This window comes from Neophocaena asiaeorientalis, unplaced genomic scaffold (genome assembly GCF_003031525.2).
Source record: "Neophocaena asiaeorientalis asiaeorientalis breed wild unplaced genomic scaffold, Neophocaena_asiaeorientalis_V1.1 scaffold629, whole genome shotgun sequence".
Lineage (NCBI taxonomy): Eukaryota > Metazoa > Chordata > Mammalia > Artiodactyla > Phocoenidae > Neophocaena > Neophocaena asiaeorientalis.
Window position 1 is genome coordinate 7,047,640 of NW_020175468.1, and position 17,840 is coordinate 7,065,479.

A 17,840-nucleotide genomic window follows, 5' to 3' on the forward strand; every position below is an offset into this window, starting at 1 on the left:
CTGCCGGCCTCTCTAACCCGGGCCCCCTGGCCCCCTGGAGCCTGCTTTCCGGCTCCCACGCCGTCTCCAGGATTCGGGGGGCAGGATTCTGCTCCTCCTAGCCCGGGTGCCCCACCCCCTCTCCCTGCGACTCCCCCAACTCTCTCAGCTCTGCCCTGGGACCCTTCATCCGCATCCCCTAGGATACCTAAGGGCCTCGCTGCGTGGTTTGTCTTCCTGGGGTCCCCCCCCTCTCCTGGCCCTGGTACCCTCCCACCCCCTCCTAGCCAGGGCGTCGGCGCGCCCCCTCACCCGTAAGAGCCCCAAGTACAGCGCCCCAGGCCGGAGCTGCAGGAGGTTCCCCAGCAGCGGCAGCGGCGTGGGCCCAGGGGGCAGGTGGCCTCGCGTCCGGGTCCCAGGCAGCGCCAGCGCCAGCAGCAGCAGCGCCAGCAGCAGCAGCAGCGCCCAGGTGCCCGCCGCCTCCATCTCTCGGCAGGTCGGCTGCTTCTCGGGCTCCCAGACGCTCCACGCGGCTGGGCCAGTTGGGGGCGGGTGCCGGGCGGCTCCTTCCCCGAAGAAATCTGGCGGAGGGAGGCGGGGCAGCTAGCCTTTCCCCCTGCCTCCGGGCAGGATTCTCTCCCCGCCGCCGGATTTCTTTCTCCCAGACCACCGCCGCCGCCTGGTGTCCAGGACACACTCGAACGCTAGTCTCCCCGGTCACCCAGGTTCGAGGGGGTGGAGACAGCTCTTTGCACCACAGGTAGGGCGTGGGCAGGCGGGGAGATCCTAGAAACCAGAGACTTTGGCCGCCACCAGGAGGCCACACCCCGTGCCTGGCGGTGACCCCGCACCGCCCTCCCCGACTCTTACCTCCCTCCTCACTGTTATCTGGTGTGCATTCGCGTGTGCGTGCGTGTGTGGGGTCTGTAAGCCAATTTCCTCCAACACCTTACATCTTCACCACGAACTAGGAGGAACGTGACCTTGAACCATACATAAAATACCTAACCCACAAGGACTTACTGTACAGCCCAGGGAACTATACTTGATAGCTTGTAATAACCTGTAATGGAAAAGAATCTGAAAAGGAATATATATCTGGGACTTCCCTGCTGGCTCAGTGGTTAAGAATCCGCCTGCCAATGCAGGGGACACAGTTGGAGTCCTGGTGTGGGAAGATCCCACATGCCACGGAGCAACAAAGCCTGTGGGCCACCCGGCGCTCTGGGGCCCACGAGCCGCAACTACTGAGCCCGCGTGCCACAACTGCTGAACCCCCCCCATAGCCCGTGCTCCGCAACAAGAGAAGCCACCGCAATGAGAAGCCCGCGCACCACAACGAAGAGTAGCTCCCGCTCGCCACAACTAAGGAAAGCCCCGGCACAGCAATGAAGACCCAGCGCAGCCAAAAATAAATTAATTTTAAAAAAGAATATATATATGTATGTAGAGCTGACGCACTGTGCTGTACCTGAAACTAACACGACATTGTAAATCAACCATACTTCAATAACAATTAATTAATTAATTAACAAACAGAAAACCAATAAAGGATCTGAGGTTCAGAGAGTCTTAGGCCACACAGCTAACAAAGCGGCACAGCTGGGGTTTGAATTCAGACCGGTCTGAATGATTGACTAAATCATTCATTCACTTAGCAGTATAGTATAGTGGTTAGAAACATGATGTCTGAAGCCAGACCACTTGAGTTCACAGCCTAGCTTCTCTGTTAATTCTTCTTTAAGAATGGGGATCTGTTTCAGAATTAAACAGTTATGTGTGGGAATTCCTTGGCTGTCCAGTTGTTAGGACTCCGGGCTCTAACTGCCGAGGACCAGGGTTCAATCCCTGGTCCGGGAATTAATATCCCACAAGCCGTGCGGCCAAAAAAAAGATAGGTACGTGTGTACATAACTTAAAACAGGGCCAGGTGCATATATAACAAGCATTAAATAAATGCAAAGCTAATATTCTTCCAATTAATTGTTATTGAGGTCTAGTTGTAATAGAGAGAAGGACCTTGCCCTCTCAGAGCACTTGTCCCCATGCAAATGAACTTGTAAATTAAGATAATTTCAGGAAGTGCAAAGGCCTGCCAGGGGAATGGGCTTGTTGAGGCAGAAGATGGTTACAATGTCAGATCCATGCTGTAGCCCCAGCATCTAGAGCAGTGCCTGGCACACAGTAGATGCTCAATAAATATCTGTTGCATCAAAGATTGAATGCAGGCGATGATGCTATCGAGGTCAGCAGGGACGTTGTGGAAAAGATTTGGCATTTTATTTCTAGTGCAAGGGGAAGCAGTTGAAGGGTTTCTAGCAGGAAGTTACTTGGTTTGCTTTGCATTTTCATTTAACATTTTATTAGGAAACCTTTAAAACATACCAGACACCTATATATTCACCATCTAGCTTCCACCAATAACATTTGAACTATCCTTGCTTTGTTATGTATCTATTAATCTTGTCCCAATTCATCTTTTTTTTTTTTTTTTTTTTTTTTTTGATGCATCTCAAAGACAGTTGCAGGGCTCTCCTGGTGGGGCAGTGGTTAAGAATTTGCCTGCCAATGCAGGGGACACAGGTTCGAGCCCTGATCCAGGAAGATCCCACGTGCTGCGGAGTGGCTGGGCCCGCGTGCCACAACTACTGAGCCTGCCAGTATAGAGCCCGTGCTCTGCAACAAGGGAAGCCACCGCAATGAGAAGCCCGCGCACTGCAACGAAGAGTAGCCCCCTCTCACCGCAACTCGAGAGGGCCCATGCGCAGCAACGAAGACCCAGCGCAGCCAAAAAAAAACTAAAAATTAACACAGACAGTTGCACACGCCAGTACCCTTCACTCCTAAACACATCAGCATGCATATCATTTGCTAGAGTTAACATTGGTGTACAGGTCATTCCTTGCCACCTCCCGGGTAAATTTACACACGATGAAATGCACAAATTTCGACACATAGGTACATCCTCCGTGTGACCCAAACTCCTATAAGGATACAGATAGTTACCATCATCCCAGAAACCTCCCTCCTGACCTCTCCCGTCAATTCCCCCACTCCCACCACTGTACTGATCAATGCCGCCCCGCCCCCCACCAAAGATTCGTTTTCTCTTTGCTTTTTTTTTTCAGCCGCGCAGCTTGTGGGATCTTCGTTCCCCTGAGCAGGCATCAAACCTGGGCCCTTGGCAGTGAAAAGTGCAGAGTCATAACCACTAGACATCCAGGGAACTCCCCTCTCTTTGCATTTAAAAAGATCCTTCTGGCTGCCTTCTGAAGAAGGAACTGTGGGGAATGGGGAGCAGGGGAAGAAAGAGCTGGGAGCCTAGTGCAAGCAAGGTCCAGGCAAGTGATGACGATGGCTAGGAGCAGAGTGGGTAGCAGTGGGGAGAGAAAGAAATGGATACATTTGGGATTTATTTGGAGGTAGAGCCAGTAGGATTTGCTGACAAATTGAGTTTGAAGGCAAAGGAAGGAACCCGGGTTTTTTTCTGTCGAATACAAGTAATTCTGGTATGAGGTAAGGAGAGACTGTATTACAAAAGACTATTGCAGGGGCTTCCCTGGTGGCGCAGTGGTTAAGAATCTGCCTGCCAGTGAAGGGGTCATGGTTCGATCCCTGGTCCGGGAAGATTCCACATGCTGTGGAACAGCTAAGCCCGTGGACCACAACTACTGAGCCTGTGCTCTAGAGCCCGCGAGCCACAACTGCTGAAGCCCACCGGCCTAGAGCCCGTGCTCTGAAACAAGAGAAGCCACCGCAATGAGAAGCCCGTGCGCCACAACGAAGAGTAGCCCCTGCTCACTCGCCACAACTAGAGAAAGCCTGTGCGCAGCAAAGAAGACCCAACACAGCCAAAAATAAAATAAATAAATAAATTTATGAGAAAAACAAAATAAAAGACTATTGCAGTAGAGGGACAGCGACTATTGCAAAGACAATACCCAGAAGGATGTATTTTCTAGTGAAACAAATGTTTTCCCTAATCCTAGATTGCTTTTGTCCTCAGCAAGTGGAAAGGAGATGGGGACCAACAGAGGTGAAAAACTGGTGAAGCAGGTTTTACAGGAGGGAGAGGAATCAGGAATTCTCTTTTGGCCCGAAGAAGTTTGAGATGCCTGTTAGCTATCCCAGGTGAAGAGCTGAGTGCACAGACAGGTTAGAGGTTGGACTTGGGACCTCCCAAGACCCTCCAAAACAATGCAAAGGAGAAACTAAGAACTGGCGCCCACTTCATGGCAACAAACTGTAGGCCAGCTTCCCCCCATCTCTCTCCGGTTTCAGGAGACGCCCCTGGGATGTCAGAGGCTAGAATCAAGGCCCGAGGAGACTGCAGAGTACATTCTGGCCATGTTTTGAGAGAAAGGGTTTTGGCTTAGAATAGAAATTTCAAGATTGCAAAGGTCTAAGAGTCTACTGTTTTAAGATGAACTTGATTGCAAAATCCTACAGATAAGAAAATGTAGAAGTTCCCAAGATTCTAAAGATTCCAAGACGAGACTACCGAATACCATGGTAATAAAATTCAAGTCCCTTATGGAGGCCTACAGGGCCCTTTTGGGGGATCTGTCCACTGTCTGCTGAGTTTGACATCATCTTGACCCACTCTATTCTCTGTTCATGCTAGCCCTCTTTCAGTGTTTTGAACACCAAGCTGGCCTCAGGGCCTTTTCACCAGCTCTCTGCCTGAAATGCTTGGCCCGGAGATTGAGATGGGCTCATTTTTCTGTGCTCAGCTTAAAGGCTGGTCCCCTCCAGAAGAGACTTTTCCAGATGAAACAAGCTGAATTGGCTCCCTCCTCAATCCCAGACCCTGCTTTAATTTATTAAATAAGGTATTTAGTAAATATTAAATGAATTAATATTTTCTAAGCACTTACAATAATAGTGCCTGACATATAGTCAGCTTTGAATGTGTTTGTTAAATACATAGATAATTTTCTTCATAGCCTCTTATCACTACCTTGAACGCATCTTATATATTGATTTACATTTTCATTCTGCCTTCCCCCATGAAAATATTCTCTCCACGATGGCAGGGACTTCTGTCTGCTTTACTGATGTGTCCCCAGAGCCTGGCATAGAGTAGGTACTCAATAAATATTTTGTTGAATGAGTGATTTGAATACAGTTTGCTAGTCTCTCAAATTCATCTAAAGAGCAATAAAGGTTCCCAAATTCTCAGTCTAAAGAGCAAAGATGCAGAGATTCCTATCATAGATTTTGCAGTAACTGAGTTATCTGTGGTGGATCCTGGTCTCTCCTCCCCTGGACTGGGAGATGCCCATACATCTTGTTCTGTGGCTGACAGCTGACCCCTCACCTGCTACTTCCCATCAGACCCCCTCTGATCTGGACTGGGTGAGGACCTGGGTGACTTTTAATTTATTTATTTTATTAATATTTTGGCCATGCTGTGTGGCTTGTGGGATCTTAGTTCCTAGACCAGGGATCAAACCTGGGCCCTGGCAGTGAAAGTGCGGAGTCCTAACCACTGGACTGCCAGGGAATTCTGGGTGACTTTAAATTTAGCCTCCTATGATGGATTTTTTTTTTAAGATTAAAAAATTTATTTATTTATTTGGCTGCATTGGGTCTTCGTTGCTGTGCACGGGCTTTCTCTAGTTGTGGCGAGTGGGGGCTACTCTTCGTTGTGGTGCACGGGCTTCTCCTTGCGGTGGCTTCTCTTGTTGCGGAGCACGGGCTCTAGGCACGTGGGCTTCAGTAGTCGCAGCATGCAGGCTCAGTAGTTGTGGCACATGGGCTTTGGAATGCAGGCTCAATGGTTGTGGCCGACGGGCTTAGTTGCTCCGCAGCATGTGGGATATTCCCGGACCAGGGCTTGAACCCACGTGCCCTGCATTGGCAGGCGGATTCTTATCTACCTGTTTTCCCCGGGCGCCAACAGGGAAGTCCTATGATGAATTTTTTAAGACCACTCTGGGGGCTGCCAACCCGAGGGTTCCAGCAGGCTGAGTGGTGGGTGTGTTCTGGAAATTGCTGGGCGTTTATTTTGCTTGAGATCCTCCTAATCTTCCAGTTCTAGAACCTGACTTGCTATCTGGGGATGAGCCATGGCCATCTGCTCTCTGGCCTATGCCTTCCCGCTAATGTTCTTTTCCCAGCTCTGCTTATCTTAGTTTCTTTGCCTTCCCTCCTGCAAATCTACCCCACCCAGCACCCAGAACTGGGCAAAGGGGAAGTTTCAGTTGAGTCTTGCTTCCTTCCTGCTACCCTGGGCTTAGGGTTTCCCCAGATTCCAAGAGCATCCTTGGCTGTGAGTAACATGAAGGACTTGACTATGTCACAGACCACAGGCAGCAATGTTGTTTGGTCTTCTACTGCTGTCCCCCATCCCAACCCTTATCCCATCTCTCATCCATCCCCTCATCCACCCCCTCATATAACCTCTCACTCACCACTTCATCCCATGCTCTTGAAACCAAATCCCCCTAAAACCACATTCCCCTGCTGAGTTTATGATTAACTTCTCTATCCAAAACTGTATTCCCTTTCTCGTCCCAGCCCTGTTCCCCTCAGCAGGAGGGAGCAGGATCCTGTGGGGCCTTCTTGGGTACAAAAACCCTTTTGTGTCCCCATTTTCTTGTTTTTAGAAAAAGGCTTTTGTCTCCTAGGCCTTCTCTGAGTTCCAAAGAACAGACTTAAACAGTTACTAATTAGGGAAGTGAGGGAATGCAGAAGCAAAGGAGGAGCAGTTGAGCAAGAAAAGTAATGATGGCTTAAACAATGGTTCATTGGTTTCACTGATAAAACAGAGCCCTAGTTCCTCCTCAACTGGCATACACAGCAATCTGATACAATCCTTGAGCTGTTCTGCAGAAACTAAGATCCTCCACCCCACCCAGGTGGAGGATGGTGACTACATGGACCACAAGCAAGTAGATCCCAGACTGGTTGGAACAACAAGGTTGATGATTAAGATTCCTGAAACATCATCCTGTTACCTCCCCATCAACCAATCAGAAGAAAGTCCACAAACTGCAACCTCACCCAAATGTTACCTTTAAAAAGCCTTCCCTGAACGTCATTGGGAAGTTTGGGTCTTTTGAGCATGAGCTGCCCATTCTCCCTGCTTGGCACCCTGCAATAAATGCTGTACTTTCCTTCACCACAACCTGGTATCAGTAGACTGGCTTTGCTACATGGTGGGCGAGTGAACCCAAGTTGGGTTCAGTAACACTTTCACCCCATCCTCTCTTTTCCTGATACCTTCTATGTATCATATTGTAGTGGGGGAGGGGAGTTAAAAAAAAAGTAAGGCACTGCCCCCATAAATTCACATCAGGAAGGCAGCCATAGGCTGAGAAAAATAAAATTGCAGGTCTTTCCTGTGAAGATTCTTGCTCCCTCCCCTCCACTTACAACTGTATCTGATTATTATCTGGTTCCACCTACCCTCCCTTTCTGTTTTAGAAATAATTATTTCAAATACAGAGACAGGACAGGTTTTGAGGAATTGTCATAATTAGTTGTGTCTGCACACTTATCTTTATTATATCTTAGCATTTATTACCATTTATTTATTTAGAGAAAGGAAATATTCTGGACTGAGTTGGGGTCTCCTGTGTCCCCTCCCAGATGTCATATTCCTCCCCCCGCCCCACCCCACTCCCTCCCTTCCCCAGGGAAGCCACTCTCTTACTGTTAATATTCTGACATATCTTTTTATTCTTTTGCTACATATGTGTGCATCCAACACAGCTTTTGGGAAAGTATTCTTTGGCAGGTTTAAGAACCTGATACACAAGGCAGCACATAGCATACACATATCTTTTTGCAACTGGCCTTTTTTCTTGGTTTTCAGGATCATTCATATCCAGTACATGCAGCTCTGTTTCATTTGTTTCAACTACTGGAAGGTATTTCGTGGAATGGCTCTGACACATGTCTCCATTTCTCTTACAGAAAGCACCCGTATCTTCTCTTGGTTAAGAATTTCCTCATTTCAAATGCCTGAGTCATGGGGGTCTGGTTTCTTCTGCCTGCAACGTTTGGTTTCAGTCTGCCCCCTCCTATCTTCCCTTTGGGTCCAACCTAGTTTCCTCCTAGAGCTCCTGGCATCCAGGCCTGCAGACTCCCATCCACCTTCCACTTGAAGCCAGAGGGTCTTTAAATTGCCCATCTTTGATAATTTCTGATGCTGGTTGTGCCCCAAGCCCAGAGCTGTACAGCATCCAGGGCAGGGACAGGGTCCATCTTCCTCACCCTGCAACACCTGGCCAGTAAGACACAGATGTTAAGTGGGATGGAAGTGTACAGTCTCAGCATCTGACTTTGGAATTCTCTTAGGGGAAGAATTGCCTTGGTTGATGAAAGTATGTGGTTTAGCCACTTGGTGGAGGTGAGGTGGGGATGGAAATGGTTTAGTGTTCAAAAGGAACAGGAAAAGTTTGGGGAGATGGGCTGTTGGCCCAAGTGTGAGCTTTGAAGGGCTGGAGGCTCCAGTTTGGAAACTTTTGAGAACAGGAATTACCTGAATTCAAGTCTCTGCCTTGCCACTGCCGCAGCTCTCTGTGTAACTCTAGCAAGTTATTTCAACCTCTCAGTTTTCCCTATCTGTAAATCGGGCTCATAATTTACCTACCTCCCAGGGATATAGTCACCATCAAATGTGATGATGGGGCTACTCTGCTGCTTGGCCTGCACAGAACATTTTGGTGAGCCCTAAAAGCAGGGGCTGGGTTTTTGGTTCACCTCTGAATCCTTGGGCTTTAAAGCCTCAGTAAATAGTTAGCCCAGACCCCTCATCTCCCACCCCAGGCTGGGTTAAAGAATCTCCCTGGGATCCTCCTAGAAAAGGCATGAACCCTATTATCCCCTATTAATGCTTCGAGGGAGGAGCTGGTATACCATCTACATCAGATGAAGAAATGGGGGCAGAAGAAAGCCAAGGTTACCTGCTCAGGGTCACATAAGTATCTGTTGCTTTGGATTGTTTCTTTCCTCTCCTACCTCAGTTCGGGAGGACTGTTTTGCTCCAACCCTACCCGGCAACTTGCCTGTTACAGAGCGGTTGCTCTGGGCTGTGATGAAGAAATGAAGGAGTGGGACTTCCCTGTCAGTCCAGTGGTTAAGACTCCACACTTCCATTGAAGGGGGCAAGGGTTCCATCCCTGGCTGGGGAACTAAGATCCCACATGCTGCTCAGTGGGGCCCAAAAAAATTAAAAAGTGTTTAAGAAATGAAGGAGTGAGCCCCACTCTGATGCCCACCCTTCCATATCCTGGTAGGACCCCGGAAGGGCCCCACCCCCATTCGCTCCCATGCTCCATCCCTCCATGGCTCACACACGACTTCCACCTGGGGGCGCCCTCCGCCCCACAGGTCACTGGACTTCAGCCTTGAGGGGTAGAGAAGGGAGATGACCAGAGAGGGGGAGAAAACCTTAGACTGGAGGGAGCGAGAACCTGAGAGGGACGGAGGAGAAACTTCCCCCTCCCTTCCCTCCTTCTCCTTTTCCACCTGCCAAGTGTGGCCACCTGGGTTCAAATCCTGCGCTGACCTCGAGAAGCTGTGTGACCTTGGTCAGGCGAGTTACTAACCTCCCTCTATCACAGTTTCTCATCCGTAAAATGGGGACGTTATATCAGCATACCTTCCCGGAAGGATTAAAGACATCGCATGACTGATGGCAAATCCTGGCAGGCCGTGTGGGCGCTACAGTTCACTGCTGTGTCATTCTGGGTGTGCGTAATGTGTCAGACGTGGCGCTCTGATCTCACAGCAGCCCAAAATCAGTGCCATTGTGTCCATGATCGTTTTCCATAGAAATTCAGTTACACAAGTAGTAGATGCTTATGAGCTCATTAAAAATCTCAAAGACTAGGGGTTCCCTGGCGGTCCAGTGGTTAGGATCCCGTGCTTTCACTGTGGAAGGCGTGGGTTTGATCCCTGGTTGGGGAAATAGGATCCCGCAAGTGATGTGGCCAAAAAAGAAAAAAGAAAAATCTCAAAGGCTGCACGAAAAGAATCCCTTCAACTCCTCACACCCTGGACTTGCCCATATCAGCCCCCAGGCCCAGCCCTCAATCTGGGGGAACACCGAAGTTTTCTCATGTTCTCAGTTCTGCCTGAACAGGTCTGGACTGGTTCCATTATTTTCTATCTTTTTACCAAAGGAGACCCACCCTTGGACAGCTGACAGAAGGCCCTGCCCAGGGTCAGGAGGTCACTGGCTCCTGGTGTCACTTTGGGAATGTCACATTCCCCCTTTGTCTCCACATCTAAAGTAAATTCCACCTGCATTTAAATCTGTGTTATTTCAACATACCCTAGCTTCCCGAATAAGAAGTGGCTGGAGGAGATCCAGAGGGCGAGGATGCAGAAGGTCCCTCTGTCTGTTCTTAGTGCTGGAGGCCCCAGGAAACCCTGGCCTCAGCTCTTTACATCCAGAGTTGATGCCAGCTACCTCCATGGCCAAGCTCAGCTGGGCGATGCTGGGGTCACGGTGGTGACAGAGACAGCTTTGCCTCTAGTGGGGTAGTCAGATCAGTCACATTGACTGCCCAGTGTGGTCTGGGCTGGGACGGGGGAAGCACAGGCAGAGGGGTCAGGTCCTGGAAAGGGGAGGCACAGGGGACTGTGGGAACACAGAGTACGTGCCTGCCCCAGCCTGGGAGTAGTGCGTATCAGGGAGGTCTTCCTGGAGGAGAGCATATGTGCTTCTGAAGAATGAGTAGAGGAAGATCTTGGGGAAGAGTGTTCCCTGCAGTGGGAACAGCATGTTGGGAGGTTCAGAGTAGAGGAACTCAGGGTTGTGGATGATGATTCTAGCACAGAGTGTTGGGGGGCAAGTGTGGGAGTTGGTGTCTCACCTCAAGGAGGGCAGGACTCGGGAGGAAAGAGGGGAGCAAACATTCCAGGTGGGGAATCAGCCTGTCCTGAGACCTGAGAGGTAGCATGGACACCCAGCAAGGGCCTTGTGGCTGGATGGGAAGGGGGCAGACAAGGGCCAGAAGATGCCAGGTCTGCGCAGCAGGCATAGGTGTGGGGTCCTTAGCAGACAGAAGCCCTGTGCATTTGAAGCCCTGGGAACGGCTGGGTTCACCCAGGAGAGAGAGCAAGGAGAAGACCTGGGTCCTAGCCCCTGGAATCCTTACTTTTGGAGGTGAGTAGAGGGGGAATCAAGAAGATTGAGTGTGAGGGGCTCCAGAGCGAGGAAGATGGCACCACCGGGCAGGTGGAGGAGAGGTACTCAGCCAGCTCCCTGCCAGAGTTTGTATACTTTTCAAAAACGATGTGTAGCTAATATTTATTTTGCATTAAAATTTATCTTTTTGGAATTCTGTGTCAGTCTTGGAGATCACTGGAGATACTTCTACTCTCACTTAACTATTTTCTTTTTAAAAAATTGTTATTGGGCTTCCCTGGTGGCGCAGTGGTTGAGAGTCCGCCTGCCGATGCAGGGGACACGGGTTTGTGCCCCGGTCCGGGAAGATCCCACATGCCGCGGAGCGGCAGGGGCCGTGACTCATGGCCGCTGAGCCTGCGCGTCCGGAGCCTGTGCTCCGCAACGGGAGAGGCCACAGCAGTGAGAGGCCCGCGTAACGCAAAAAAAAAAACAAAACAAAAATTGTTATTAAAACAATTTTTTTAACTTTTATTTTGGCTGCACTGTGTGGGCCACAGCAGTGAAAGTGCAGAGTCCTAACCACTGGAGCACCGGGGAACTCCCCCCAGCTTACTATTTTCTAGGAAGTTTTCACCAATATTGTAAAATTTATGACCAGAGTTGAGTGTTTTTAAAAATCATAGCTTTGGGGATCCTCCTCTGTGAACCCTTGAATTTGGTACCACAATTTGACTGAGTTCCTTCTCAGTTACCTGAAGAGCAGTAGTCTTTTTTTGTTTGTTTTAATTTTTAAAAAATTTATTTTATTTTATTTATTTAGTTTTTGCTGCATTGGGTCTTCTCTAGTTGCGGCGAGCGGGGGCTACTCTTCATTGCAGTGCCCGGGCTTCTCACTGTGGTGGCTTCTCATGTTGTGGAGGGTGGGCTCTAGCTGCGCGGGCTTCAGTCGTTGTGACTCACGGGCTCTAGAGCGCAGGCTCAGTAGTTGTGGTGCACGGACTCAGTTGCTCCATAGCATGTGGGATCCTCCCCGACCAGGGATCGAACCCATGTCCCTGAATTGGCAGGCGGATTCTTAACCACTGTGCCGCCAGGGAAGTCCCAGCTCCACCAGGGAAGTCCCAGTAGTCCTCTAACTCCTTTGCTTACGTAGCACATAAAACATTTTGAAAAAGTTTATGTCTTAACATTTTTAAATTGATGGCAAACTTTTTTTCATAAGTTTAAATTGTTGCAATTTCTTGTGTACTGTAAATATTGGCATTTAAAAATAAAAGGTATGTCACTCTTTTAAAAATATATATATTTATTTATTGTTTTATTTTGTATTTATTTGGCTGGGCCGGGTCTTAGTTGCCACACTCAGGATATTCCTTGCCGTGTGAGGGATCTTTACTGCATTAACCTTAGCCCCTTGCATTGGGAGTGAGGAGTCTTAACCACTGGACCACCAGGGATGTCCCTGCCACTCTTTTAAATATGTGCAGTGGAATCTTTGAGACCTGTGATCCACTATTAACCATTTAAAGAAAAGAAATAAGAAGAAAAAAAAAAAAAAAGAAATAAGAAAAAAAGACATAAACATCTTTTTCTTTAATTTAACATTTTCCTTTTTATCTTTGAAGTTCTATTTCATTCCACTGCCACCACACAATTTTATCCTAATATATTTTTGTGCTTAAATGACTTTTAGTGGCATATTATCATATTTATGCCCAACAAATATAGGTAAATGAATAGAAATTAAATAATTTTTTTTCTTGTGACCATTAGGCTCTAAGCAATTAACATTTTCCCTCCTGAATTGGGTTTTTAATACAACTCATTTGTACACAAGTGATCAAAACAGAAATCTTTTCATAAGTTGATATACAATTGTTAAATATAAAAAGAAAAATTATATTTCTTAAGATGAATGAGTTTTTTCCTAATTAGTTCTTGTATCTGTGAATAACTATGACTCATTTTACTAACAGAATTCTGCTCAGTATGTATGACGCCAGAGTCAGGGAGCGGCAGGTACACAAAGCATCCAGGCTTAACAGGTGCAGGGTGTGATGGGAGAAGCCAGAGGCATTGGTGGGAACCTCTCCCTGTTGACATTCTGATATCTAAACCTTTGGCACAATTTCTTTCTTCTTCTTTTTTTTTTGAAAACAAATGAGTTTATTTTAAAACAAATCTAACAGTAGAGGAGACTTGATACCAACCTTAATTCAGTAGGTAACTAGTTGTACAAAAGAAACATTCCTATGGAGAACTCTGTCCCAAGGAACTTTGTCTGCTAACTCATCTGGGATAACCATAAATGGGCTGTTTGAAAATAATGCCCAAGGGTCCCAGGAATATAATAAAATTGCACACCCACAAAGCACTCTTGATATTATCTACTAAGGTTTTCCTAATCTGGGCTTTTTTCTTCTTGGCAGCATTGTATCAAACGGGAAACTCACACTTTTGAAGATATTTCTTAAGTACTCACCTGCATACTACGGTTTCTCTGTCCTTCTCTGAAATTGTGAAAAATTCAAGTGTGTTTCTTCACACTTCCTTTTTCTTAAATGACATTTATCAAAATAAGGGTAAGTAAAAAGACACTTGTTTTAAAAGCTATCCATTCTTAGGGAAGGTTGGAATGTGTGTACATCATAGTACCGAATATACATAGGAAAATTGGAAAGCATTTCATTTCTGGGAGCCTTATTTAAACATTGGAAATAACTGGTTTGGTACCTATAGAAAGCAACTCGATTCTTCTTTGTAATCAAACTCAGTCTCTCACTTGAACCTACCTTAAAAGCCTGTAAATTTTAATAAACACTATATCTGACAGATATTAAATACCTGAATGAAATGTGTAGCCTTCATTCAATCATACATTTTTTTTTTGGAAATTTATTTATTTATTTATTGGCTGCATTGGGTCTTCATTGCTGCGTGTGGGCTTTCTCTAGTTGTGGCGAGCGGGGACTACTCTTCACTGTGGTGCACGGGCTTCTCAGTGCAGTGGCCTCTCTTGTTGCGGAGTGCGGGCTCTAGGCACGCAGGCTTCGGTAGCTGTGGTGCACGGGCTTAGTTGCTCCGTGGCATGTGGGATCTTCCAGGACCAGGGATCGAACCAGTGTCCCCTGCATTGGCAGGTGGATTCTTAACCACTGTGCCACCGGGAAGTCCTCAATCATACCTTTTTAATATGTAGTAAAAATCTGATGGATTGACCTGTCCACATGTTTCATCCAGATGTTTTGAAGTCAGATAAAAAGTTTCTTCTATAATCTTTTCCCACACTTAACTTTAAAATCACTGTAAATATAAATAAAATGCTGTGTAATGAAAATTATGTATAAAGTGATACATGAATGTAATGAATGAAATGTTAGTGGAATTCATTAACTGGAATGAAAAATGTTAGTGGAGCGACAAAGGGCTTTAAACCTGCACAGATAAATAGATCCCCATATGGTTAAACAGTGATGGAAAATCACTAGAGGTAGATTAAAAATTGGATTAAAAAGTCATGGTATCCGAGAGTTAAAAGTCATGAAATATCATGAGAATCATATGGAGAAGATTAGAGATCTAGGATAGAATTATAGTGCTTAAATATACATCTTTGGAATCTTGAAATCTGGATTTATACTCTCACTCTCTCTCTACCTCATTGAAGGAATTGATTGCCTTTTGATCTTAGAACCTCCCTAGTTATTAGCATACAATAAGGATGAATAATTAACAATATCTTCAAATATGTATACTAAAATTTCCTTTGTTATAGGGTTTGGGGATAGGTACTAAATGATGTGATGGGTGTAAAATGCCTCCTGTAGTGTTTGGAAACACAAGGCTCATTAAGGTGGCACAATTTCTTTTGAAGATAAACACCTAAGGCAATAGCTGAGTTCCTTAATCTTTTGAGAAATTTCTCCCTGAGGCAGGGGCAGGGCCGAGATGACTTCAGGGAAGCCCAAAAGAGGTGCAATAAGAGCCTGGATTCTCTTCCAGGACCTCAATGAACAGGGGCTGGCCAATCTTACACTATCAGGGGACATTCCAGGAGAGTCCACATCAGCGGCGCCCTGACCCCAGGTAAAAACTGACTGCTAATCCAGGCCCCAGAATGAATCTTAACCCTGGATCTACACTGAACCCTAAATCCATCCATGGAGGGAAATCCAGGGAGAGGGGAAAGCCTGGGCAAAGAGCAGGAGGTGAGACATAGGTGGTTTGATTGGGGGGACCAGGAGGCTGTTTAAGCCAGAGGGGCTCCCCAATCCTTTGTTGCCACAAAAGCCACTGCAGGGATATGGAAGGGAGGAGGTTGAGGTCGGGGATCATTCAGGTATGGGGCCCCCTTTTCATCCCATTTCAGAGGGACTTGATACTTGGGTGTATTAATTTCCTATTGGTGCAAATTATAACAAATTTAGCAGCTTAAACCAACACAATTTTGTTCTCTTAGAGTTCTGAAAGTCAGACATCTGAAATGAGTCTTAGGGAATTCCCTGACGGTCCAGTGGTTAGGACTCTGTTCTTCCACTGAAGGGGCACAGGTTCAATCCATGGTCGGGGAACTAGGATCCCACAAGCCACGCGGTGTGCCCCGCCCCACCCCCCACCCCCAGAAAAAATGATAACTATAAAAGAATAAAAAAGAAAAAGATTGGGCTTCCCTGGTGGCGCAGTGGTTGAGAGTCCACCTGCCGATGCAAGGGACACGGGTTAGTGCCCCAGTCTGGGAAGATCCCACATGCCGGGAGCGTCTGGGCCCGTGAGCCATGGCCGCTGAGCCTGCGCGTCCGGAGCCTGTGCTCCGCGGCGGGAGAGGCCACAGCAGTGAGAGGCCCGCGTACCACAAAAAAAAAAAAAAAATTGATAGATTAAAAAAAATAAAATGGGGATAATGATCGTGCTTTAAAAAAAATGCAATGAGGGACTTCCCTTGTGGCGCAGTGGTTAAGAATCTGCCTGCCAATGCAGGGGACATCGGTTCGAGCGCTGGTCTGGAAAGATCCCACATGCCGCGGAGCAACTAAGCCCGTGCGCCACAACTACTGAGCCTGCACTCTACAGCCAGTGAGCCACAACTACTGAGCTTGCGTGCCTAGAGCCTGTGCTCCGCAACAAGAGAAGCCATCACAACGAGAAGCCCGCGCACCACAACGAAGAGTAGCCCCCGCTCACCACGACTAGAGAAAGCCCACGCTCAGCAACGAAGATCCAACGTGGCCAAAGATAAATAAATAAACAAATTTATATTAAAAAAATACAATGAGTCTTGGGGGTTAAAATCAAGGTGTCTTGATTTTAACCAGCAAAGCTGGTTCTTTCTGGAAACTCTAGGGGAGGCTCTAGGGGAGAATCTGTTCCCTGCGTCTTCCAGAATCTAGAGGCTGCGCACATTCCTTGGCTCATGGCTACATCGTGCAATCCATTGTCACAGTCTCCTTCTCTGACTCCGACCCTTCTGTCTCCTAAGGACCCGTGTGATTACAATGGGCCACCAGGATAATCCAGAATAATCTACCCATCTCAAGATCCTTAATTTAATCACACCTGCAAGGTCTTTTTCACCAGGTAAGGGAGCATGTTCTGAGTGTGAGGGCCTAGGCATCTTTTGGGAAGGGGGCCATTATTCAGCCTCCCATTCTGGAACACAGCTGATCCAGGGACCTCAGTCTCTTACAGAATTCCTTCAGGAACCAGATCCTGGGATGCCTTTGGTGAGAACTCCCCTCTGCACTCACCCTCTTCTCCTCTCCTCAGTTCCTCAATTGAATTTATCGCCATTTCTACTTAAATCAACATTGAGTGTTTACATTATTATGACTGTGTAATAGAGTTTCTAGCTGGGCCATGTAGTGACCTATAGCTACTTGTTCTTTCTCCTACAGGCATGTTTTTCCTAAAGATGATAACTGCTTTGTCTTTTGTGTGTGTGTGTGTGTGTACGCGGGCCTCTCACTGCTGTGGCCTCTCCTGTTGCGGAGCACAGGCTCTGGACGCGCAGGCTCAGCTCAGGTGGATAACTGCACCACCAGAATAACTGTCTGGGCCACAGAAACCATGCTGCCAGCCCACCTGGGTGCTGACTGCCTCTTGACACTTTTAAAAATTGTCATTGCAGCAGTGGTATGGATCCTGTCAATTAAGGAGAGAACAGGGAAGCAAAGGTTTTTCCCCAAAGCTCTAAGGTGGGTTTTTGTTTGGGGTGGTTTTTTCCCCCCTCTCTGGGCTTTTACTTTTAAATCTTAAAAGGGTATACAGCAGGCCTCAGGCATGACAGGCAGTGAGCAGGTGAACAAACAATGGAAAAGTGTTCCAAAACTCCAGCGTTAGCTAACAGGCTTCTGAATGTATTGCTGTGGTCCACAGAGAAGGCTGGAGAAGGTAGCAAGGAGATGCTGTATCGGCTACTGCAGCCTTAAAACAAAGTCGGTGTCTCTTTGGACTTTAAAGTTGTCCCTATGCAGCTTATTTTTTGTTTAATCAAATAAAAAAGAGGGTTTTTCCATGGGAAAAAATACGTATTTACTTGCTTTATCTTTGCTATGTCAACTGTTATCTATTTATGCATCAAAATCATATGGCTATACCATATTTCATAGTTGCTGGTACTTTCAGGTCTTTGATCCATTTCAAGTTAATTTTGGGTATCACGTGAAGTAAAAGGCAAGATTCATTTTTTTAAAAAATTAATTAATTAATTTATTTATTTTTGCCGTACGTGGGCCTCTCACTGTTGTGGCCTCTCCCGTTGCGGAGCACAGGCTCC

At 47.1% G+C, this 17,840-nt stretch overlaps 1 protein-coding gene across 1 annotated transcript in view; it reads right to left on the reverse strand.

The window, feature by feature from the left end:
- LOC112415526 (cytochrome P450 2S1-like) overlaps positions 1-763 on the reverse strand; it is a 13,102-nt gene extending 12,339 nt beyond the window's left edge. The window contains exon 1 of the mRNA XM_024768569.1: positions 292-763. Within this exon, the coding sequence (XP_024624337.1) occupies positions 292-465 (174 nt within the window). The 5' untranslated portion in view covers positions 466-763. The remainder of the gene's footprint in view (positions 1-291) is intronic.
- Between the last annotated feature and the right edge of the window lie 17,077 nt (positions 764-17,840).